Source organism: Epinephelus fuscoguttatus, linkage group LG9, assembly GCF_011397635.1.
Source record: "Epinephelus fuscoguttatus linkage group LG9, E.fuscoguttatus.final_Chr_v1".
Classification (NCBI taxonomy): Eukaryota; Metazoa; Chordata; class Actinopteri; order Perciformes; family Serranidae; genus Epinephelus; species Epinephelus fuscoguttatus.
In genome coordinates this window covers 31,043,789-31,068,719 of record NC_064760.1, presented here as the reverse complement: position 1 = coordinate 31,068,719, position 24,931 = coordinate 31,043,789, and the positions used below count along the sequence as shown (strand labels likewise).

General features: G+C 41.8%; 2 protein-coding genes across 10 annotated transcripts in view; both read right to left on the bottom strand.

The window, feature by feature from the left end:
- Positions 1 to 18,796, bottom strand: part of afap1l1a (actin filament associated protein 1-like 1a) — a 30,637-nt gene extending 11,841 nt beyond the window's left edge. For 2 of the 5 annotated variants that reach the window (XM_049585585.1, XM_049585587.1), the window contains exons 1-2: positions 18,201 to 18,796; positions 477 to 602 (exon numbers count right to left, since the gene is read on the bottom strand). In XM_049585585.1, coding sequence (XP_049441542.1) covers positions 477 to 602; positions 18,201 to 18,243 — 169 coding nt within the window. In that variant the 5' untranslated portion in view covers positions 18,244 to 18,796. Of the gene's footprint in view, positions 1 to 476; positions 603 to 4,132; positions 4,305 to 13,915; positions 13,957 to 18,200 lie in introns of those variants that run through there. The other 3 variants (XM_049585589.1, XM_049585586.1, XM_049585588.1) reach the window with 3 other exon arrangements.
- Positions 18,797 to 20,039: 1,243 nt separating this feature from the next.
- Positions 20,040 to 24,931, bottom strand: part of ablim3 (actin binding LIM protein family, member 3) — a 58,991-nt gene continuing 54,099 nt past the window's right edge. For all 5 annotated transcript variants that reach the window (XM_049586081.1, XM_049586083.1, XM_049586084.1 and 2 more), the window contains 6 exons: positions 24,465 to 24,494; positions 24,041 to 24,096; positions 23,749 to 23,815; positions 23,636 to 23,646; positions 23,425 to 23,505; positions 20,040 to 21,301 (listed from right to left, as the gene is read on the bottom strand). In XM_049586081.1, the coding sequence (XP_049442038.1) occupies positions 21,188 to 21,301; positions 23,425 to 23,505; positions 23,636 to 23,646; positions 23,749 to 23,815; positions 24,041 to 24,096; positions 24,465 to 24,494 (359 nt within the window). In that variant the 3' untranslated portion in view covers positions 20,040 to 21,187. The remainder of the gene's footprint in view (positions 21,302 to 23,424; positions 23,506 to 23,635; positions 23,647 to 23,748; positions 23,816 to 24,040; positions 24,097 to 24,464; positions 24,495 to 24,931) is intronic.

The window sequence follows — 24,931 nt, the reverse complement described above, 5'->3', positions numbered from 1 at the left end:
TTTAGTCTTGGCTCATGCAAGTAGAGAAATTCAACAATGTAAACATGGTCAACAACCAAAAGGTGCGGAGCAGCAAACTGGGTAGACAGTAGACATGGAGGAGATTCCACAGAGGCGCAAGAGCATGAACAAGTCTTGGTTTTCTTGAATTGTGGAAAAGGAGGAGAAACTGGTGGAGCTGTGGAGTGAACAAGTTTAATTCGGGGTGTATCTCACCCACCAACCAGCACTAATTTTAGAGAGAAATCTTAATTTTTGTGACAGTTCACCTCTCATTCCCATGGTCTTCTCCCACTAATATTGCCACTGGTAGCCGAGTTCAGGCAACAATCCCACACTACAAATCCGTATTATCATTAGATGTGAGAGGGTGTCGGACTTTAGTCTTTTAAAAGTCTTTTCAAAGTCTTCTAGTGTATAGTAAACATGAGACACAGACAGAAGTCACTTCATTAGTCTTTCCTCCTCTCACTAACCTGATGGCTGTATCTGCTGTAGGAGGTTCCACACAGAAGTCTTCTTCTCCTGTGTGGAGGAGCTGAGGTTCTCCTGGTCCAGCATCTTCAGCAGGACACCCAGCTCATTCACCAACACCTCCATCGCTGCACAGAGAGAGCCAAAGGTCAGGGGGGGCACTGGTTCAGTGTATCAGCAGAGAGGGCAAAGGTCAGGCTGACATGTCTAAACAAGCCAAAGGGGTGTATGTCAAAGTGTTGTTTTCCGCTCTGCCTACCCTGTGTCTCTCTTTCATTTTCTGTCACTTTGCATCACAGTTTGTCAATATCAATCTGCTGGCTTATCACACAGTCTCCCTCCTCTCCTCCTCTCTGCTTTACAAGCCAGACTAAACAACGACAAGATGCTGGAGTGAGAGGAAACACGTTCGCTAATTGCTCACAGAGTAAGCACAGACCATCCTGCACAGAGAGCTAAGAAATCCAGTGCTGTCTTTCTGCAGCAGCTCTGAAATGTTGCTGGCTCACAGTTTGATGGGCGCCTAGCCAAATTTCAATCAACTGTCGCTATCAATATTAAGAAGGTAGATTAAATGCGCTGCACAGACTGTAAAGGTGTTGGCAGAAATATTCTGACAAGAATAACTGAACCACCACTTTGCAGAGCCCAGAGCAGGCCAAATGTACCAGCGAGCAGTCTCATGGCACCTGATCTTTTACAAAGGAGAGATTCAAAGTCCTGAGCTCACAAAAGCACAAGCTGGCAGACAGACAGACAGGCAGGCAGACCTCCTGCAGTACACATTCACATTCTTCACAGGGCTCTCCAGGTTCTTTAACACTTTGAGGGCTCATCTTATAGCAATGTATGATCCACATCACATGTTGGTCTGTTCCACTCCCTGTTTTTAGAGCAGAACGTAAATAAATCGTCTCCCTCCCCCAGCTGCTGGACATCCTGAGAACAGGTCCACAACCTGCTGCTGATGTGTGTATTTGGATTCCTCCTTTATCTGATTGTCTGCCAGACACAAGCAAGAGCCACCAATCAGCCGCCACATCCCTCCCTTCTTTCTGCTAATATCAGAGCTTCTTTTGTATTCCCTCCCTCTGTATTGTTGTACCCTAATTCCTCTGCCTCTATAATCCTAAAAATCCCCCAGCAAAACCTAACAACTGGCTGAGTCACTGCTGGCACACTTGTCTACCTCCCCCTGACTCCCTCCATCTCTTTCTCTCTCACTCGCTCTCCCCCCCGTCCCCATTTTCACAGTCCAGCCACATTAGACCTGCTGAACCGTGCATCTTGCTGGGGTCAGCCACGGGACAGCTGCTGAGCCAGAAAAGTCTTTGTTCGGGGGGGGGCGGTCATATGGCAACAAGAAAACAAACGCAACATACACACACATGGGCATGCACACACGCATAAAAAAACAAACAGGAATGCTTGTATGATGTGTGTTCAGTGGGGTGTGTTATAAGTGAACTTTGGTGTACCTGTCAAGAAGCCAGCCTGTTGTGTGCATGTATCAGTTTGAGGAGCATATTTATGAGTTTAGGCACAATGTTGGACTCTAACTTGCATTACTCTGACACAGCAATCTTGTGTGTAATCATCACTGACAAGTTGAAAGTCTTGATAATCTGTAAGATGTATGTGGTGTTTTGTAAATGGTGCGTGCTCTACTTTTCAGACTGCTCACACTCCTTAAAGACATACATACTTTCCTGAGGTGGGTCTTCCTATGGGCTTCACAATGCCCTGCCAAGGGTACAGTGGGAGTGTGTTTGCCTGTGTCTGTTCAACCACTTCTTTACTAGTGTGGTTTCCTCCTATTGTAATAAAAAGCACGCTTGCATTTTGAGATGTGGGCATGAGGAATTAATCCATGCGGGGACCTGGAATGTCTCCTCATTAAGATCTGATTCACCCAGGGGAAATAAGGAAGTGGGGGTCAGGGAAGGAGAGGAAACTCATGAGAATGGGATGTTTTGGCCTGGTGAGTGCTGTCCCTCTGCCAGGGGTTCCAGCTGTTTATATTCTGGCTCTAGCACACCACTGGGCTTCCCCTAAACTAGTGGAAGACAGAACTTTATCCACAGTATGACTCATTCACAGCAGAGAGAAACTGAAATTCACACCAGTCAGCATTAAATCCAATATAATGCAGAAATCAAGGCGTTGCTTTCAAGGAGTTGGCGTGAAGTAGGTCAAAACACACACAGTGAAGTAAGAAGTAAGTAACTTCACTATTTCACTTGGACCAGCGCTCCGAAAAGCTGATTATCCAATTTGACGATTACAGTGTTGCGCCGCTTGTGCCAAAATGAGCAAAGAGGAATTACTACGTAGTATTTGGCATGTGAGGCACATAAGACCACCCTTAAATCCCCAGCCTTGCCTCTATAATCAACACCACACTGCTCACACGGGTTCTCTCACACATCTAAAACAGCACATGATCCTTTAAATCTCTGCTGCAACTCTGTGTGTGTGTGTATGTGTGTGTGTGTGTGTGTGAGGGTGTGATGTGCGTCTTTAATGGCTTGGAAAGCCAGTGAAAACAGATACAGAGCCTAGCACCTGAGGGGAGCTATACACAAGCTTGCATAAGAAGATAATTCTACATGAAAACAGATTGGATGTGGTTTGATTAAAGCCAGACCAGGGTGGAATTACAATATTTGCAGCTACAAGAAGGGTAAACCATAACTTTCATGTACATTCTGATTACATTTTAATCCATTACAGAAAACATCATGGAATTTTAGACATCACAAAAGACGGGTGCAGGCAGTGCAGCACACAGGAATGTGTAGCCATTCAAACATTTACGTCCTCACACTCCTCTGACAATTGCTGTTAAACACTGGACACATTCCTCACCTTGTTAATAGTGCAAGACTCTGCAAAGTGTGTTTGTGTGAGGGTGCATGTGTAATGAAGCGGAGGGAGAAGTTTGTTTAACAGTGCAGACTCAGACCTTTAAAAAAAAGGGCTTGCATTAGCAGACCTCCTGTACAATCTGTTTGAGAGAATGGGGGAAAGAGAGGGGGAGGTGGGTGGATGGGGAGTGGGAGTGAGTAATGTCAGCGAGTTGAGCACCTGTGCTAACATGTCCAACAAACCCTGATATGATGAATAATGTGACCTTGATTGGGTGCGCAGGTTTTCTTTCTTCTCCCTCCTTTTCATGCCAAAGCCTTTCTTCATGCTGAGCTTACTTATCTTGCCTCAGTGACACACACACACACGGCTCCACAGTATGTCGAAAGTGACAAAACTCAAGTCTTTCTGCTGCAACTCTGTTTCACAATATTGTTGCAGGCAGACATTCCAGCTAATCACACAAGAATCTGTATCCCACAAAGAGGCTCTAGTGGCTCAAAAAATTGCAACGTTTCACCATTGAGTCTGGGTGGCAATCTGCTGCTTTCTCAACAATTCAACAACCTTTCTTGGTATTCCAGCAAGCTGGCGCAATGCTTAAGGAACGAAGTAAACATCACCTGATGTCTTCATTCAGTCTCATGTTTACAACACCTTCACAGCCTGTGTGTCGTCGCATTGTTCCGTATATTTACATATCTTTACAAATCCTTGCACCTCCTTTAGCTTCAGATTCCTGCTGTGGTGATATCCTGAAAAGCCACAAAGACTTCCCTTCAACACTTACCCTCGACAGCAGCAGTGGAGGAGAGTCCCACCATCTTCCAAGGTTAAGAAGAAGACAAACTGGTTCATTCATACATAAGCAGATACTATGGGATATATTCCAGAGTCAAAGCCTCCCTGTGTGCTCTGTCCTGTGAAGTCTTTGTAGTGGAGGTGAGCTACAGTCTGCCTACTGCTGAATTCACACTTCTTTTACCTCTACCACCTCTACCGTCTTCCCTCTGATCTGTTATCTCGCTGTACCTCCCTCCCACTCTGTCTCCCCTCCTCTCTTTTCTTTTGGGGGGTAGGGAGACTGTGGTGGTGCTCTGTGTATGTGTGTGTGTAGCCCTCCGCTCTAATCCTAGGGATCGTATAGCACCTGGGAAAGGCTTGCTGTGTAAACACACACATGTCGACTAATAGCTAACCCACATTCTTTATTCTACTACATTCCTTCTCTCAATACATTATTAACCTTTAACTAGATGCACATAAAAGCTGCCATCCAGATGATGCCAATGACCCCAATGACATACCAGGTACAATAAAGCATTGTATAGCTACTTCACATTAGAGCATCTGTTACAGGGTTACTTTCTATGTAAGATACCAGTAAAATGTTCCCTTAGTGGAACTGACGCTGCAAGTAGTAGTCTCTATATTTTTGAAGCATTTATTTAGAAATAAAAAGTGAAAGATACAATGGAGACTGAGTAAGGGCTGTGGAGAGGACGTAGAGGCAAGTTGAGACTTCTCAGAGTTACACGTGGATGACTCGTTGCCTTGAGGCAGACTCGTATGCCCCAACACGATATGACACGCCACCTTCAATCACAGGGGCACTAATGCTGTACAAACAAACCCACAAGCACACACAGACAAAGGCACAATCATATGCACAGCAATGCAGAAACTCACATGTACAGACAAAACACACTGTGTCTCTCAGGTGTAGGCTGTTACTGTGTATCAGCTGCAGAGTGAAAACGGTGCCAGCTGGCTGTATGGGGCTGCCTGGTGCACAAGTCTGCACAACCATCACTGCAAAGTTACTATATTAGATTTATACAGAGCATGTAAAAATAAGATTATGTGTTGTTTTGAATTCTTGTAGGATCCCATGGCTTTCAGGGGAGCTATTTTTTTATGAGGAGGGTTGGGGCTGTTCTTTGAGATATCAGTATGCTGTGTATAAAACATAGAAATGAATAATGGTGACTGAGAAGACCGAGTGGGAACAAGAAAGTTTGTTATTTCCTGATCTTCGAGTCAAAGTGAGTGCAGCTTATGATACTGCGCCACCAAGCTGTGATGGTGATGGCAAGAACTGCATGCATGCCCGTATTTTTATTAAAGTAATTTGGTGATGAATCACCCACACGCATGAATCATACATCAGTAATAGCCCAATTTTATGCATGATCCATGATGGTAATGATACATAAAAAATAGAAAAGCATGGCAGATATAGTGTATTGTCAGTATTTTTAAAGACCATGCCAAATTTCACGTCATACTCTAATTCTAAGGGTAGCTCATGTCTTACTAAGTGGACTCAAGCTCCCGCCTGGCTCCCGCCTAGCTCCCCTGTAGTTTGCACTTTTCCTTTTAAAACTCTTTAGTTAAAGGAACACATTTTGGGAGATATGCTTATTAAATTTTAGCCAAGAGCTAGATGTCAAGATCAATACCACTCTTGTGTCTGTATATTAAAAAGGAAGATGGTTGGCTTAGCTTAGTACAAAGACTGGTAGCAGGGGGGACAGGTAGCCTGGCTCTGTCCAGTGGTAACAAAATGCGCCTATCAGCACTTATCATGCTCACTAATTAACAAATATACTGTATACATCTTTTTTTTAAAAACCAAAGTTGAAAAAGAACAGGCTGTGTTTTTCCCAGAAAGTTACTGCTCCCAGACAAACTAATAGTTCAGCAAATAACCTCCCTTAACCACATGACGTTTTTATGCTTTAAGTTTTGTACAGATTTAAAACAAAACCTTGGCAAGAAAACAAACAAGGGTTTGTGATGAATAATGATGGTCAAAGCCTTATTTTTCATGTTGTCTGAGCACAAGGACAAGAAACATAACCTAACCTTAACCTAATAAACAGCCTGACTGGAAAAATGATGTATTTCTTTAATTTAAATTTGAATTTGATTAAAACCACATTAAAGAAAAATAAACAAGACTATGAATATGACAGCTTGTGGTGGTTCAAAGTGTCCAGTACTTGGTGCAACGGATTTACTTGGAACGTCAGTTTGGTCGGCGGCAAAAAGTTGTTGAGGTTTAACCCTAGTACCATTTAAACCTTCGAAAATGGGAGCATCCGTAGAAAAACAGACTACAGTAATGGCTGAAGAAACCTATAGAGATCACTGCATAACTAGACAATGCATCACAGACAAATAAGTCATAGTGTGTTCATATAAAAGAGTATTTTGAAAACTGTCTTCCGAGGATGTCAGTGTAGAAAAATGGGAAATTAATTGCCTAATAATGCAATAATGTAGACAGGAAGACCTTTGTCATCTAATTTGATAAACAGGCCAGATAGCTTCAGAGAGGCATTTCTAGTGTTTCCCAACTTTTTCCAAAATCCCCCTTAGCTGTGATAAATGCCACAGACACACCCTGGTTAATAGACTTGGTTATGACCTCACAAACCACTCCTAACTGTGACTAAATGTGACCTCTGACCTCCCCAGTAAAGTTGTGAACTCACACAAGACCATGGATGCCAGTGGAGGGATGGGAAAGCACACCATGCAGTAAAAACATCTCTATTCTTCACATTACAGCTGGGTACAACAGCTCTCAAGTGTCTGAGTAAAAGTGATGTATTCAGGTAATTGCTAAAACATGACGCACTGTTAATCTAGAAAATGCATCATCCACATTAACAATGATTACCACTGATGCAAAGCATAGTTCAAAGCACAAAGAGGCAACTCCTGCTAGACAAAGCTGCTGTGAGAAACTCAAACAACTGTACCATCTGTGACTCCACAAGAGATCAGTATCTAATGAAAACTGCAGGGCTTTTCTTGGAAGTCTCCCCTTTCTTATTGTCTTTGGACATGTTGGATATACAGCCATTTCCCAACCTGATCTGACATGAAAGAGCACTGCAAGTTGAAGACTTTGAGGTGTCCAGACAAACAGTGCAGGAGTCTTACTTTGTCTCATCACTAAGGCCAGCTGAACAATATGACCGAGCAACTTTTGAAAGGAAATGAAAAACATTTTTTTACGCGAGAAAGCACAATCTTATCTCGTGTTGAGTGAGTCACAGGAGAGGTTTTTCAGTTGAGAGACAGCAGGGTTTGACCGTTATCTTTATGTCGTGTGAAGGTTATCAAAATACCATCATCCACTTCAGTCATCAAAGGTGCGCCATGCATGTTTAAAGAAAATAGCTGAATCATAACATTAAGAGGACAGATGAAAAATAGATGTCACATATCTACTTCAAAAAACCCACCAGTTCATCACACCCCATTTACTCTATATAGACAATCACTGATATGCATTTACCCGACACACGCGAACAAAGGTGAGGTAAACCAGAGGACCAGATGTGCTCCAGGTTTTTAATTACATTAAGAGCTGTGCCAACAATGTCGTCTCTCACCAGCCTGTGCCCTATCATGATGAAATCTCCTCCCACTCTACTCCTCAGGATTCCAGGCATTTCCTAAGTCTGACGGGTTCTCCTCTCCCCAGCACGAAACGTGTCTGGGCATTCACAAACTGATATCACCGGAGCCCACGACAGGTAAACAGAGACAGTACTGGTTTATTAGGAATACGATACAAATCAGCGACTGTGACTAAACTGTCTTTTTGCTACTGTTTGGCCTGTGTATTTACCATTTATTGTAGGATTTGAGGTGGATCAACACAGCCTGATTAGAAAGGCAATTGTGATTAACATTTATGAATGGCGCAGATTTATTAAAGCTGCTATAATCTGTATTTCAATAACAACTGTGGATCAAATGACTTAATGTATGTGAAAAGGCTTATACGTGTGTAGTAATTAACCCATAGAGAATTATCACTCTACAGTTACAATCAGCCTCTTTCAGTCAAAACCCACTTTGTGCTACCTCCTCAGCACCAAACAACCAATAGACAAAAGCCCCTTTTACACTGCCTGTTCAAGCAGGAATGTTGCACTGTTATTCCACCTCACCGTTCTGTATCAATGGTACAAACACGAAATGGGGGGACAGACAGTAGTAGTAAGAGAGCTGACGTCTGTGTAAAAAATTTGAGGCGGGCGGACAGGACAGGTGTCACATTTTGATGTTGTGGTATGTGTCGAACTCAAAGAAGAAGAACAGAAACAGAAAATGTATGAAAACTGGGGAGAGAATGAGGTCCAGGAGCTCCTTACCCTCCTAGCAGAGGATAAGATCAACTGCCATAAAACAGGGATGGTAAATGATTGTTATTGCCATGTTATGCAATTTCTTTTGTTTCGAGAGCGATGACGATACAACATTACTACTACATTGCAGCCATCTAAAACAACCAGCCTAAAAAAAATCAAAATCGGTTTAAGTGTTCACTATATTTGATATATTTTCACAGCTTTACCCTACACACTAACTGATTGGGACATTGGAGACCAGCAACTCCCATGTTTGGCGTGAAGTAAAATGTTTTTGCCAGTGGAGTCTAGTGGGGTTCAGATAACGGCTTCAGTTCGCTGTTGGAAAGGGCTGCCTGAGGGCAAGGCAAAGTGCCCAAAATCTTCTCTATATAGCATATACTCAAACTGATATTGATTCTTTTAGAGTGGCCTTTTTCTTTAGGTGGCTAAAAACGAACCAAAAACGCTGTTTGGTTTTAAGTACGTGATGCGAGGTATTTTTTACCTGAAGGTTATTTTAAACAACATTGTGATTCAGTCTGTATGTCACACTAGAGGCCGACGCTGTTGTGTAACATGTCACACTACTTATTATTACTGGCACTTGGTCTGTTAATGTTGATTTCCTTTATTCATTTGAGGGTCGGGAAAAACATAATAGATGTCCCAGAGAAACAATAAAAAGGAAGTACATTGGAAAGTGGTCATCAAAAACAATAGAAACCCAGTAGAAACCAGACACCCTGAGAAAAACAAAGGTGGCAGGTAGCATAAAGGCTGGTGAGACCATTGTCAAATGTACAGAAAGTAAGCTTAAAAATCATCAAAGCAGACATTCAAAGGTCATGCCAGCTCAGATAAGTTAACTACCGAAGGTCCTTAGAGAGTGATTTCGATCTTATTCTTCATGTTGCCAACAAAACACTTTTCCTGTCCTACATTAGTTAATGGGCTGACCAACTTTATGGGGATGCCCCATGTGTCTCCTATAGAGATGGACTTCCTCCCTCTACTGATGACATCACTTATCACCGCCGGCCTTCTGCTTCCTCTTCCTGCCAGCTGACCCACTCCCACTTTACTGTACTGTCTCTGGTGACCCTATTCTCAATGAGCAGTCTAGATCCTAGGCTAGATAGAGCGCGCCTGCTTCTACATCTGTAATTCAAAGGGACAACAACATAATGGAGCTCTTGAATGTCCCATTATTAGAAACCCTTATTTAGCTGCTGCAGGTAGTCCCGCTGAGAGTGAGCATTCCTTTCTCATGGCTTTGACATCTACATTAATTATGTGGGCAGACATTTAGACCAACATACAATAATAAACATAGGCCAGATACCAAACGCACAATGCAAAACATGCTGAGGTTTAGCAGCAGGTTAAGAGAACATGTGGAAAAGCTTATTTGGTTTGGAGGAGCTGTAAAGGTATACAAATTAAGGGCAGAGGGGAAAAAACATGTTCTCCCTGCTGTTTTTAGTGTACACAGGAAGATGCTTCAGGTTATCATAAAATACAGCAAGAATCTGATCCTACACTCCATGATACGCACAAATACAGTAAATACAGATGGAAAACAGTCCAGAGAAATAAATGATTTGGATTTCTTTGTTAAATCTGTCCTAGTTTTCTCTTCTTTAGAAATAACTGGATGGTACACTGACTTACAGACTGACACTTCAGCAGACTGCTTACTTACTACACTATTTCATAATCTTAAATTAAACAAAACATAAAGCACTTCCGAGCTCTACATTTTAAATTAAGTCTCCATGAAGTAGAGCAAGGTTTAGTTTAAATTCCCTCCATCTTTGCAAGTATTTGTAGACATCATTTAAATGGGTATGTATCCTGCAGTCAATGTCTATAACTAATTTCTAGCTCCAACATGCGTCCTTCTAATTAGGCCACTCTAATGAGCTTGTCACAGAGAGGGAGATCTACTCAAAGTCATGAGGCCTCTTAAGCGGCTGGGACGTTTCCATGGTGATAGAGTGGGAGAATTATGGGTTTGTGCACTCCCACTCACCTGTTTAAGCATTAACTGGCTTTTGAAGGGCAGCAGTGGAGCAAAGAAGCTTTTGATGTTCAGACGCGCACACACACACATTACACCCCTGGCTTCACTGTGGTTGAGTAATCTGGGAAGCAGCGGTGATAGCAGGGAGCTGCTATCTCAGCAGTGAGGGAGAGTCAAGGGCCACAGTTACAGGTCAGGTTAGTAAAGCATTGCTGCTCATTTTCCCATCTGACATCTACTATGTTCATTCACTTTTGCATTGTTTTAGTCAGCTTTAACCTGGGATCAGATTACATGTATCAGCTCAATAATGGCCAGTTCTAACAGATGTGGGGCATCAGAAACAAAGATTTGTGCCACAGAAATATTTTCACAGTGTATAGTGTGACATGGGAGGAAAACAAGCAATGAAGAATCTTTTACAGCTCAGATGTCCTCACAAAGAAGGGGTTTTTCATTGTTTGCCTGGTGTGACAGTGTTCTCTCCTCCTCCCAAACAATTGTTAATGTCAGATTCATTCCTTCTGTAATCATTTACTTCCTCCTTATTGTGTCAAATCTACTGAATCTTCAAATATGCTTGTTTAGCACTGTAATAGACTGGCAAACTTTGAAATAGATTTCCCCTTCCATGTATATAGAGGACCCGAAACAGGGTTGGGGTTGAGGTCTTGTTTATGTCTATGAAAGCTGCTCAGGGGCGCGTGAAGGGAGGAAAAAAATCAACTTCCTGGGTATAAAATTGCTCGGCGAATAGCGCGTGCACACTAGAGACATCTACCAGCCAAGTGGCTAACTTCCGATTTAGCCCTGCGCTAACATGAATGTGGATAAAGTTAATTAACTGTGCGATTCTTCTAGGCTTAAGTAATGTTATCGGACCAAACTGATCAAATTCCAACAGTGAAATTAGTCATTTTGTGGGGTTTGTGACACTCAAAAAACAAATCTACTGGTCTACAGACGTCTCTTTCACAATGTAAGGCCATGAGAATTGAAAAACAGCCTTTTTGGGCCCCGTGGCATCATGTGACGGACGTGGAAATTGTAGTTCTTCCACTGTTTGGCTGCTATGTAAAATTGGCCCGGCACTACTCCCGGAGGCTTGGATTTCCTTTTCCCAGTGCATTATGGGATAAGCTGATCTTCCCAGTGACGCTGAACAGAAAAAAAACAGGTATAGGAAATGGACAGATGGGTAGAAGTCATAGAGAGTACCAGCCAGGTGGCAACTACTACATCAGAGTATTTTTCAATATGGACTCAGGTCAAAAGTCAAAGGTCACAGAGCTGACCATGATGTAGGGGATGTCTGTCTGCTAAACCTCCTTCCCCTCTGTCTCATTTCTCATCTCCCTGCTCTCTGATTTATTCAGGTCTGAGATGGCACAGAGGGCTTGACTCAGCCTGCTGCCACACAAAGGCCCTACAGTGCAGTTAGTATTATTCAGATCCCGTATCTGCCCTGAGTCCTATGAGATCACCACAATGCTATGTCTCGCTCACAGAAAAGTATTCACACACTGAGAAAGATGCTATTCTGCAAGTGGAGGCACTGCTTTACTGATGTTGCACAGACAAGGGTAATATACACAGAACACACATGCATGCCTGCGCGCGCGCGCGCGCACACACACACACACACACACACACACACAATTGCTATTACACAAGCTGCTTTGTCTCCATTAGGGATTTTTCGTGTTAATGGGATTTTGACCGGAGCGCAGCACTGTCTTCAGTTGTGCACCAGAAAACTAGGACACACTCTCAGTGTCTTCTTGCTGCTGTCTGAATCTAACCATCATTCAGAGCACAACTTCCTCTTGTGGATGATCTAAGGTGCTTTCCCGTTCTCCTTATATTATGTTAAGTGGTTAAAGATATAGCTTTTAAATTTTGTAAATGCAACATTAATGCAGTTGACCATTGTTAATGTAGTTGCTTTTGTTTAGGATAAATATAGTTTGAATTTGCCCCCACAGAACAGCATTTCTGGATTAATCCTGTGAGTCCTAGCTTGATGCAAGTTCACTATTTCAGGAATCAATTATAACTTACATAGTACGTTTTTGAAGCAGCATAAGACCCCAAAGATTGACAAAGTGGTAAAGGAGCCTTAAACAATGATGCATCATCTTGATGAGTAATAAAAGAGTAGCAAGTGTTCAGTTTTACAAGTCTTAAAAATCATTACAACACTAGCAAAATAAGAAAAACATGCTCAAAAGAAATGGTAAGATGTAGTTTATCAGTTATAAAAGATGAATGTTACAACAGGCCATTGATAAACATCAATAATTACAAAGATCACAACCCAAAAAAAATTATAAAAGGATGTAAGCCCAGGGGCGGCATGGTGGTGTGGTGATTAGCACTCTCGCCTCACAGCAAGAGGGTTGCCGGTTCGATCCCGGGTGTGGGAGCCCTTCTGTGCGGAGTTTGCATGTTCTCTCCGGGCACTCCGGCTTCCTCCCACAGCCCAAAGACATGCAGATTGGGGACTAGGTTAACTGATAACTCTAAATTGTCCGTAGGTGTGAATGTGAGCGTGAATGGTTGTCTGTCTCTATGTGTCAGCCCTGCGATAGTCTGGCCACCTGTCCAGGGTGTACCCTGCCTCTCGCCCAGTGTCAGCTGGGATAGGCTCCAGCCCCCCCGCGACCCTCAAGAGGATGAAGCGGTTAGAAGATGAATGAATGAATGAATGAATGATGTAAGCCCAGGGCCAATCAGTGTCAAAACAGTCATCTTATCCAACAAATGGTCTTTCACATTTTGTTTCATCAGGATGTGTCTGTATTTTGTCAAATAAGCTGTTCAACAGTGTGTCTCGTCAACTGGAGGCAGACCTGTAATGCTTTGGTAGACTTTTCAGGGGGTTGCCATGTTGACTGATGCCTTTCATCAGAGAGATATAAAGGCTGAGTTCAGGATTTAGTCAAGCACTTTTCATGACACAATCCCATCGCTTCAACAAATTACCAATGTAAATGTTACAAACATGACTAGAGTGATGACAGAGTTGATTTAACTCCTGTACCTCATCTACAGACCACAAACCAATACTGATGCTTCTACTGGATAAAGTGATCACACACCATGACAATTTCTTTCAAGGATTCCTTTTAAACTCTCCTGAGTGCATGCCAAAACCACTTTCTGTCAGAACTATCTGCACTCTTTGAACTGCTAACCTGGGTTTATGCCTTAGGCCAAAAAATTACAATTTCTATACCTGTATATTAACATGAATCACATGTCAGTGTTAAATTATGGCTGTTGTCAAGTAAAATACAGTAAACCTAACTGATGACAGGTAAGGCAAGTCTAACTACTGTTCTCTTATATTCTGCCAAGTCTCTCCAATAAATCTGAAGTATATTGCTTGTACCTGTACACATGCACGCACCAGGCGGTGTCTCTCCTCACCCTCTGCAAAAGAAGAAAACACCATATTTTTAAGTGTCAAATACACTCTGTAGCTGCCTGCTCTAATGTTGTGAGGTATATCTCTGTGGAAACCATATATAAACAGCTGGGCAGAGAATGGCCATTGCCTACACACGATGCACATGTGCACGCCTACATGTGCACATACACACAAATACACTGCACTGCATATCTCAGCCATATGAATTATAGTGATCTTGTCATCTCACAAGGGTTAAAGAGGGGAATTCCACTTCTTTTAGGGCTGGTCCACAATCATCCATGATTTACAGCTCATTCATGATGGGGCATATATATATACATATAATTCTGTATGTAATATAATGTACTGCATAAGGGTGAGCATATCTGCTAACTAAATGTATATCTAAAAAGTGCAAACAAACCAAGGGGAGGTGAACCTTACATGCATAAATAAAAATGTATATGGATCTGTTGTTATTGTAGCTGGTGTTCCAATTGGTTGAGATAACACAGCATTTACCAAGCACTGCTGAGAGAACTGACAGGAGTGCTCCACTGGGAGCAGCTTTACAACAGAGTCTAGTGAGGCCAAGGGATCTACAGACAGCTATTTAACCAATCAAAATATTGTTTGTTCAAATGAAGGTAGACAATGAAATGTGTCACCCAAACAACCTGCATTATCTATCTTTTGTTTCTTAGAGCTACTTCCAGGATGAATCTTGAGGCTGACCTGGGTGTGTAATGCTGCAGGGTTTACAGTGGGATGTGAAACTGAGACATCAAACTGAAGCACAGGATGAGATTTTATTGTTGTGAAGCTTCCTGTTTCCTTGCCCCATCGGACTCCATTAGAAAACTGCTTCCAACTGAGCATCCACTTCCAACGTCTGGACTATGACAGCTTTATTTTTTAGTCAAAGGGACAGTTCAACACAAGATCAGAAGTACATATTTTCCCTCTTACATGTAGTACTATTTATCGATCTATTGTTTTGGTGTGAGTTGTTAAGTGTTGGAGATATGAATGAAAGGCTACTTGTAGTTCACCTGAGCTACCTGACGTTACAGCTCAACCTAGAAGGATGCCATTAATGTTTACATCTTGTGCTGTCATGAGCCTTTCGTCCATGGGTAGATGCATGCTTCCTTCTGCACAATGATACAGTTGGTGGTTTTAGTTTAGTAGGAAGAAAATAGTTCCTACATGAACTCGCTCACAACAAGGTTTGTGGATTATCTTGAGTGACAGGGTCGTGATTTGTGGAAAGAGACATTGCTGTTGAGTTTTTCAAATGGATTTGAGTGCCATCTAGTTCCACTGTATTCAAGAGAAGGCAGACATCTCAATGGCCGATATCTCCAACACTCAGCAGCTCACACCAAAACAATCTAGATTGATACTACAGCTAAGAAGAAAAACATGTATTTTTGATTTTGGGGTGAACTGTCCATTTAAATCGGCCACAGCAATACATTAAGACCCATGTTGTAAACATCTGGAATAGTCCTCTGAGAACGATATAAGCTTTAGACTAAAGTTACTGTCCCAAACTTTTTGCTGTGTGAAAATGCAGATTACAGCATACATAATGAGTAATATGGCATAAAAGCGCACACAGTGAGGTCACTGACCACTGGCTAGATGACGACAGCAGACTGCATTCTAATTATGCTCTTTTGCCCTGCTAACCCGTGCCCGCTGACACCATGCTTTAATTCAACTTTTGACAATTCAAATCCTTGTTGACTGTCAAACACGTTCTCCATAAGCCTGAAGACTTACATTTGTGTAATGAAAAAATAAATTGTTACTCAGAGCAACTGGTTGGTTTGAGGTATCCCATAGGCACCAACACACACTCAAGCAAAAGCACAATAACACAACCACACTTCTTTTTTCATAGATTCCTCAGTGGAATGTGGATATGCAGGGCGAACCATCTCATTAGAGGAATGACATGGTTGGAGCAGGGATTTCTTGCACATGTAGCAGAATTGTGCTTACATGAGCAGTACGTTACATTTCTGCCTCATTGTGGAGTCCACAGCAGATCACTGTTTTGTCCACAAGTTCTTCCATATGCTCCCAAACATCCTGACAATAGCCACGATTCATCATATCTGCTGGGCTAAATCACAGACAATCCCACCACTGCAATGCATCTCTGCGGGGACAGCCTCTCCCCTCTCACACCCACCTGGTGCTCTGCTTCTCACCGTGCACACTGAGGCGACTGTGGAAACAAAACCTTTATTACACTGCCGCTCCAGCTGGCTTGGATAGCGCATATTAAGAAGCTTCCACAAATTCAAGCTCATACCTGCCTCTCATCAACCTGATCAAGCCTGATACCTGAACTCGCGTACCTCCACACAGCAAGTTGTGACAGTCAGAAAAGGAACATGAATAACCTTTGAGACAGTTAGTTAATAAATTCATCAACAGCAAAGCAATCAACAAGCTGCGCTTATCAATATTTATAAATTAAGAATGGGCCAAATTACCCATGACAGTGTTATCATGCGACTTTGCAGTTTTCCTTGGCTCCAGGGAGCTTGTCAGCGCCTTTGAGATTATTGTTTAGATTTTATGGTCAGCAACTTTACTGTTTTGCTTAAAGGCATTTGTCCATATTTTCTGACATTTGCAGACTAAACAATGAGTCAATATATCATTGCTTGTAACTTTATTTAAGAAAAATTAAGTGAAAGTACTTTAGCAGCAACTAATCAGGGGATTCAAAGCCCACATAAACAGCAGGATGCTCCCAAGGGATCACCAGCCATCATCGTGTGTTTTTTCCTGTGGTGTTTACACAAACGCAAATCTGAGATACAAAGTCAGTCAAGCGAAATTCCTGTGTGTTTGTGTGTGTTGAGAGAGACTGGAGTGACAGGTGAGGTTTCTTCCAGCCTGGATACAACCTAAAGACACTTCCTCCTTTAGATGCTTTGTGTACACACCAAACACACTGGTGACATCCACATAATCCACACACACTGACAAGGTGAGGATGGATGGCAAATTAGTAAATCATGGACAGGAGAGGCAGAAGTGACATATGCAACTTAAAAGAGGTCTTTTTCTTGAAGGCAAAGAGGCTGTTAAAAGGTGCTAGAAATAAAATAAAGTACCATGTATGCAGTGTGTCCCATTTCCTTTCACCTCAAGTCACTTAAGTAAAAACTTGAGTAAAAATGTCCATTAAGTTGGACGTTATAATCACTCGCACATGTTTACCTGCCTGGCGGCTGGAAACAAGTCTGTGAAAAGCACTCTACAGCTGTGAAGGCAGTAACATAATACAGTCAGGCAACATCAGCTGAAGTGTAAAAACAGATCAAACAAACATAAACTCCAAACTGAGATCATAACTTCATATTTGAAATGCTGAGTTGGGCCACACCTTTCCCTGTTAGTGCTGTTACTTCTAACTTTGTGCCAAAATCCACAAGGGGGGTAAGTGTATTTGTTTTCAGTTACAATGTGGAAAAATGTTGTACTGTGCAGGGGGGCAACTGCACCCCTCCCAGAAAAACACATGGGGCGGAAACACATTTTGTGTTTCTTGCTATTTCAACACAAAAGCATGGCAGAACTCCACAGCTTTCTATGCTGAATTCTCTGCTGGTGGTGTCCAGTGTCATACAATGATTACCATGACCGCCTAATCTCCAAATATCTCATCTCCACATCCACATATTTGACTTGACTCAGGATGAGTGAGGTTCACTTTCTGTAACAACAATCAAACTTTAGATGAACACTTGGTTCTCTGCCTCTCCAAGCAGCTGGGGGGAGACCAAAGCAACTGTTATTTATATGTTTAAAGTGCACTGCCATTGTGTCTTCTTAGATGTACAACAGTAGGGGGAATTACAGGGAAAAGGAAGTGCCTCAGACAACTGACTTCTGGATGAAAGAGTCACACAGAAAGAATAGAAATTTAGAGAATAATATTAACTGCAATTAGGGCAGAAATTTAGATAAATCTAACTATCCCCAGCAATAATCCCATGCAGTGTCTCCCCAGTAAAACCAGTGCATTGCAGGGAGCCTCAGTAAAGGTGCTACACTCAGAGGTGTGCGAGGAAGTGAACACACACAGTGGATTTGTGAGAGGGTTTTGACAGCCGCAAAAACTGTAACATAAAACAAACATGCATTTCTAATTCCAACTTTGCAAAGTGACGCACAGCACTCAGCATACAAGACAGTCTCTTTTGCAGCAGTGTTTCGGGTTGAAAAGTAAACTTACATTTGGTGCCGTTTGTTTCCATTCCCCTGGTGATGCTGTCCATGTGAGTTCTTGAAATTCAATGCAGGCCCATGAGTGAGTAAGTGAGTGTGTGAAGGCGTGTGGAGCCACCGCTGACAGATACAGTCGATACTTTACAGATCCGCTGGTCGGGAGCTCGAGGCAGGCTGTTCCTCCGCTGGGTCCTAGCGTCAGTCTCTACAATGAGCTGCCTTTACAGCTCAAAGAGGTACATGTCAAATGCTTCTTGGTTAGTTAGGGTTCGCTTTCTTACCGTGTTAATTAAACAGGACGTGTAATACAACTCTCTGGTATGTACAGTAAATATGCAATTTAGTGGTTGCTAGGTGGAGCCAGCAGCCGGTTAGCTTAGCTTAGTTTAGATTAAATACTGGAAACAAGGGGAACAGCCTAAGCAGTTAGCCTAGCTCTGTCCAAACATAACAAAATCTACCAGGCAGATTTCCCGAAGCGCACTAATTAACACGTACTGCCCAGTTTGCTTAATTAATACAAAAATCAAAATGTAAAAACGTCAGTTCACCGTTTATGAGGGTTGTTTGGCTGTTGTGCCTCGCGACCCCCCTGCGTGAGTCGGGCTGTATCTTGGCCGGAAACAGTGTCCTCTGGTTGCCTAGCAACTGCTGCAGGCCAAGAAATGGTGAAACTTTGTCAACTTTTACGCTTGTTTTTTCTTTTTCCTTTCTGTCTTTCTCTCTAGTTTTTGTTTTAAATATCATACATATATCAAAAAATATAATATACATATATATAAAAAAATGTGTTAACTAGTAAACTTCAGATGTGTTAACTTTGGACAGAGCCGTCAGCCAGTCTTTTCCCTTTACAGTCAATTGCAAATTGTCTAGCCATTACTTTACAGTGTGTAAGATTTAGGGGGACTTAGTGGCATCTGGCAGAGGGGATTGCAGATTGCAACCAGCTGAAACGTCTCCCCGTTAGAACTTCCTCAGTTCTCATTGCTAAGTTTTAACCAGGAGCCAAATTATCCAGAGGTCCCATCCTCTCTGGAACAAACAAACCAGGTGATTAAAATCAGTACACACACAGAATAAAGCAGTTTCACATTATAAAAAAACTTTTTTTGTAAATATCATATATATATTTACATATCAAAATATATATATATATATTGTGTCAACTACTAAACTTTAGATGTGCTGGTTAACTTTAGACAGAGCCAGCCTTTCCCCTGTTTACAGTCAGTTGCAAACTGTCAAACTATTACTTCACAGTGTGCAGGATTTAGGGGGATTTAGTGGCATCTAGCAGAAAGAATTGCAGATTACAACCAGCTAAAACTTCTCTCTGTTATAACTTCTTCATTGTTCAATTTTAACCGGGGGCCAAAGTATCCACAGAGGTCTCATCCTCGCCAAAACAAACATACCAGGTGATTAAAATCAGTACAAACACAGAATAAACAGTTCCACATTAAGAAATCAGTGTTTTTGAGACGCTTTCGTCACAGAGGAGCTGCTAACTATGGTGACCAACACGAAAATGCAAATGGACCCATCTAGAGCCAGTGCTTGGTTTGTCCGTTGTGGGGTGCTGTAGAAACATGGTGGTGCAAAACGGCGATCTACATGCCCATGATGAGGACCTGCTCCCTATGTACACAAAAAGAGTAGAAACGCAAGAAAACATACTTATTATATTAAATTTCTGCACTGCATCGTATGCATTATATCCCCCTTAAATCCTACACTCTAAACATTTAATAAAGTATTTTACAAGTGGATGGTTGCCAACTTCAAATAAAAAGAGGAGACTGAATTTGTTTCAAGTTTAATTTTTAGTGACAAAATCAAAAATAACAGTATTCAAAGGAAGTAAAGTCTTCGACAACCCTGGATCTTTGTCAGTGTGTGAAATACCTTGCGGAGCGTTTCATTGTGAGTGAATATAATCTCTGTAGCTACAAAATTATTGGATTATCATTCTAAAAGAAAATAAATAATAGTGATTGCAAATGTATGGATGACTACAGTCCTCTCTCTAAAACATTTAGTCATCTTTCTATTGCAATGGGCTGGAAAACATGGAGCAGGAGAACTGAATTAGTGTTTCCTTTATCTATTTAATCTACTGAATTGCACATTCTTTTAGGTTACCACATAGCTGCACAGTGAATTGTATCTATTGGTGACCTTTAACTATTTAACCAGAACATTTCATGGAAGTGATCTGCTAATCTGTATATTTGCATTCTCACTTTGGTTTTCATTTGCACACAAATCAATGCAGGTCACACATACGATTGAAAATAAGTCGTGTCCACCTCAGATTGTAACTTTTTTTCATCCTATATCAATTAGTGTAAACTGGAGGGACAGGTGAAAGAGCAAAAACAATGAAACAAGTAAACAAAATTCATCATTATAAATCAAAGCAAAGTGATGTATGCTCACCCATTCTTCTTCTAATCATTCACACCGATAAAGTGTCATAAATGATATACTGTTATCTACATTCTACTCATTCAGATTGCTGGTGCTGCACACTCATAACTAAGAGAGCATAACAAATAAGGCAAAGCCAAAATTCTCCTCTTTATGTTTTAGTACTGCGGCTCTGGTCACAGACATCCCCACATGTGGCCTTATAGGGGCACAGTCACCCTTTTCCCCATCCTTCAGGCTTAAGAAAAGCACATCACTAATGTACTACAGTCTCTATTGCTTACACACCACCCCAGCACACTGCCACAGTTGCACTGGCAGCCATCTATCAGTTTATCAGTCCATCTGTGCATAATGTCTCAGTGGCCTTCCCTCGGTATCTCAGAAGTCCACGCTGGTGTGACCAGAATTTGGTTCGTCATTATGAGGAGATCTAGAACAGGTTTCTCAGCCATGGCAGTGAAACTGAGCAGACGTCCACCTATCTCTTTCTTCTCCTCTTACAGTCTGTCAGGCCTCTTGCTCTAATTATGGCAGTATTCAACAGACATCCATGTGTTATTAAAACAGTCGGGCCTGTTTCTTGAGCTCATTTCTCTTCCACAGAGCCAGCCGGTCAAAATCCTCCACAGTCATGCCAAACACTTGGAGGAACTCCTCCGGGGACAGGTGACGCTGAAAACACAAGGATAAAAGGATGACACACAGTTATGACATTTTCCTTTTCATTATATTTTACAATACCCTATTAAGTCTTACAGTCATCTTATATATTATTCTTATGGCCATTTGCCATTGAGGACATTGAGGTTATTATGAGAAAAAGACAAACTGAATTTTTTGTAGGCACAAAAACAAAATGCATAAATGAAAAAGAATGTAGTATTTTCAACCAGAATTACATAACTGGCCCCATACCATAAAGTAAACAGCTAAAAATGACAGAAAATATAACTGAACAGTTCAAAGAATATATACAGTACAGGCCAAAAGTTTGGACACACCTTCTCATTCAATGCGTTTTCTTTATTTTCATGACTATTTACATTGTAGATTCTCACTGAAGGCATCAAAACTATGAATGAACACATGTGGAGTTATGTACTTAACAAAAAAAGGTGAAATAACTGAAAACATGTTTTATATTCTAGTTTCTTCAAAATAGCCACCCTTTGCTCTGATAACTGCTTTGCACACTCTTGGCATTCTCTCCATGAGCTTCAAGAGGTAGTCACCTGAAATGGTTTTCCAACAGTCTTGAAGGAGTTCCCAGAGGTGTTTAGCACTTGTTGGCCCCTTTGCCTTCACTCTGCGGTCCAGCTCACCCCAAACCATCTCGATTGGGTTCAGGTCCGATGACTGTGAAGGCCAGGTCATCTGCCGCAGCACTCCATCACTCTCCTTCTTGGTCAAATAGCCCTTACACAGCCTGGAGGTGTGTTTGGGGTCATTGTCCTGTTGAAAAATAAATGATCGTCCAACTAAACGCAAACCGGATGGGATGGCATGTCACTGCAGGATGCTGTGGCAGCCATGCTGGTTCAGTGTGCCTTCAATTTTGAATAAATCCCCAACAGTGTCACCAGCAAAACACCCCCACACCATCACACCTCCTCCTCCATGCTTCACAGTGGGAACCAGGCATGTGGAATCCATCCGATCACCTTTTCTACGTCTCACAAAGACACAGCGGTTGGAACCAAAGATCTCAAATTTGGACTCATCAGACCAAAGCACAGATTTCCACTGATCTAATGTCCATTCCTTGTGTTTCTTGGCCCAAACAAATCTCTTCTGCTTGTTGCCTCTCCTTAGCAGTGGTTTCCTAGCAGCTATTTGACCATGAAGGCCTGATTCGCGCAGTCTCCTCTTAACAGTTGTTCTAGAGATGGGTCTGCTGCTAGAACTCTGTGTGGCATTCATCTGGTCTCTGATCTGAGCTGCTGTTAACTTGCGATTTCTGAGGCTGGTGACTCGGATGAACTTATCCTCAGAAGCAGAGGTGACTCTTGGTCTTCCTTTCCTGGGTCGTCCTCATGTGTGCCAGTTTCGTTGTAGCGCTTGATGGTTTTTGCGACTCCACTTGGGGACACATTTAAAGTTTTTGCAATTTTCCGGACTGACTGACCTTCATTTCTTAAAGTAATGATGGCCACTCGTTTTTCTTTAGTTAGCTGAGTGGTTCTTGCCATAATATGAATTTTAACAGTTGTCCAATAGGGCTGTCGGCTGTGTATTAACCTGACTTCTGCACAACACAACTGATGGTCCCAACCCCATTGATAAAGCAAGAAATTCCACTAATTAACCCTGATAAGGCACACCTGTGAAGTGGAAACCATTTCAGGTGACTACCTCTTGAAGCTCATGGAGAGAATGCCAAGAGTGTGCAAAGCAGTAATCAGAGCAAAGGGTGGCTATTTTGAAGAAACTAGAATATAAAACATGTTTCCAGTTATTTCACCTTTTTTTGTTAAGTACATAACTCCACATGTGTTCATTCATAGTTTTGATGCCTTCAGTGAGAATCTACAATGTAAATAGTCATGAAAATAAAGAAAACGCATTGAATGAGAAGGTGTGTCCAAACTTTTGGCCTGTACTGTATATCTTTTAATACTACAAATATCTTACAGAGTTTGGTTGCTGGCTTGTCAAGTCTCCTAGGCAGAAGCAGTTCTGCTGCAGATATAGCCTTAGCATTTCTAAAATCTTGGCTACAGTAGTTCTAGTTTTTAACTAGACCTGGGACTATTTCTTCCCAACACAGTTAGCCTAATGGCCCATTCATAACTTACCTCCAGTCTGGCTCTGTCTACATCTTTGGGCAGCCTGTTGCGACCTCTGGTGGTGACAATGAGCTCCTCATAGGGGTAAACCTGCAGATAAGGGAGAGGCAGCCGTGCTCAATCAAACTACGGACAGCGAGTCACAATAACACTGGGATTATTCAACATATAGGCTAACTCTTCTGAAATGAATTATTCAAGCAATTAATTTAAACCTTACCTTGTATTCTGCTGGGAGGAAAGAAAGAAAATTAAGTCAGTACATTAAAAAAACATTGAATTAATTGCTTCAATCTAATAAAGGGTAGGTGTTTTAAATGCATATTAAATTACCTCTGCTTCCCCAGTTGACCTCGCCGCCACTGTCATACTGGTACTGGTAGCAATCAGCACTCTGAGGCTGCAGGTGTTGAGAGGGACAGGGACTTCAACATAAACAGATACTGGCATGTTGTTAGCATGAGATATGTAAACATATGGAACAAGATTTGGGGAGTAACAAAAGCCCTAAGAATACTCAATTCCAGTGACTTAAAGTTAATGTCAATTTCAATTTTTAAAGATCTGCAACCCATCAAAAAGCTAATCACACTGTGTTATGTGTTACTGTTCACTGTGGTCTCACCCTCTGGATGCCGTTGCGTCCATATCCTGGAAGCGAGGCAGACCTACAGCCAAAATCTAAAACACAGAATGCAGCAGTGAAATATTGCCTCTGTCAAGCCTACAGTTTCTTACATTTCCAATTATTTTCATGTAGTTTGGAATAGTGAACTCATATGATCAGTGCCAGGTCACTGCCAGAAGATGGCGCTCATGACTAACAAAAAAAATTCCCAAAGTTCCAGATGTGTACACATAATATTGGTGCTTTGTTAATGTAAGGTCACTGAATCCACCACAAGCAAATCATTACTGATTCAAAGCCAGGCTTGTTTTATAAAATAAATATAAAAACTATTTTAATAAACCAGGACCCTGAACTTAGGGGATCTGCATTAAACCTAAATTATTTTATAATATTTCTGAAATATACATAATAAACTCACCACTTTCGACGCTGTACTGAGATCTGGGAGCTGTGAAATAAAGAGATCATATAGTTACATGACATCTCACTTATTGCAAATGCTGCATTTTAAATCTGCCCTGCTCTAAATTTTAATTTAATTGCTCAAATAAAAATCAGTGGAAATGGCTACAGAGATTCAACAGCCATCTGTCTAGTTCGAGGCGTAACAAAGAAGCAGAAAAGGAGCAAGTTGGGTACCCATCAACCCCTGGGAGCAACATAAAACATCAAAGGGGCAAAAAGGCAGAAAGAGGCCAGGCAGGACTGGTTGAGGGAATAAATAAAAAAAAATAAAAACAACATACAAACAGCCAAGCACAAAGACACACTGCACGCTCCACCATCTAATCGCAAAACACAGCTTGTATGGGCACAAGCCTTTGTTGCCTTTCAACCGTAGCCAACAGAGTCCCGTTCAGTTGTGTCCCCTCCCACCAGAGAAAC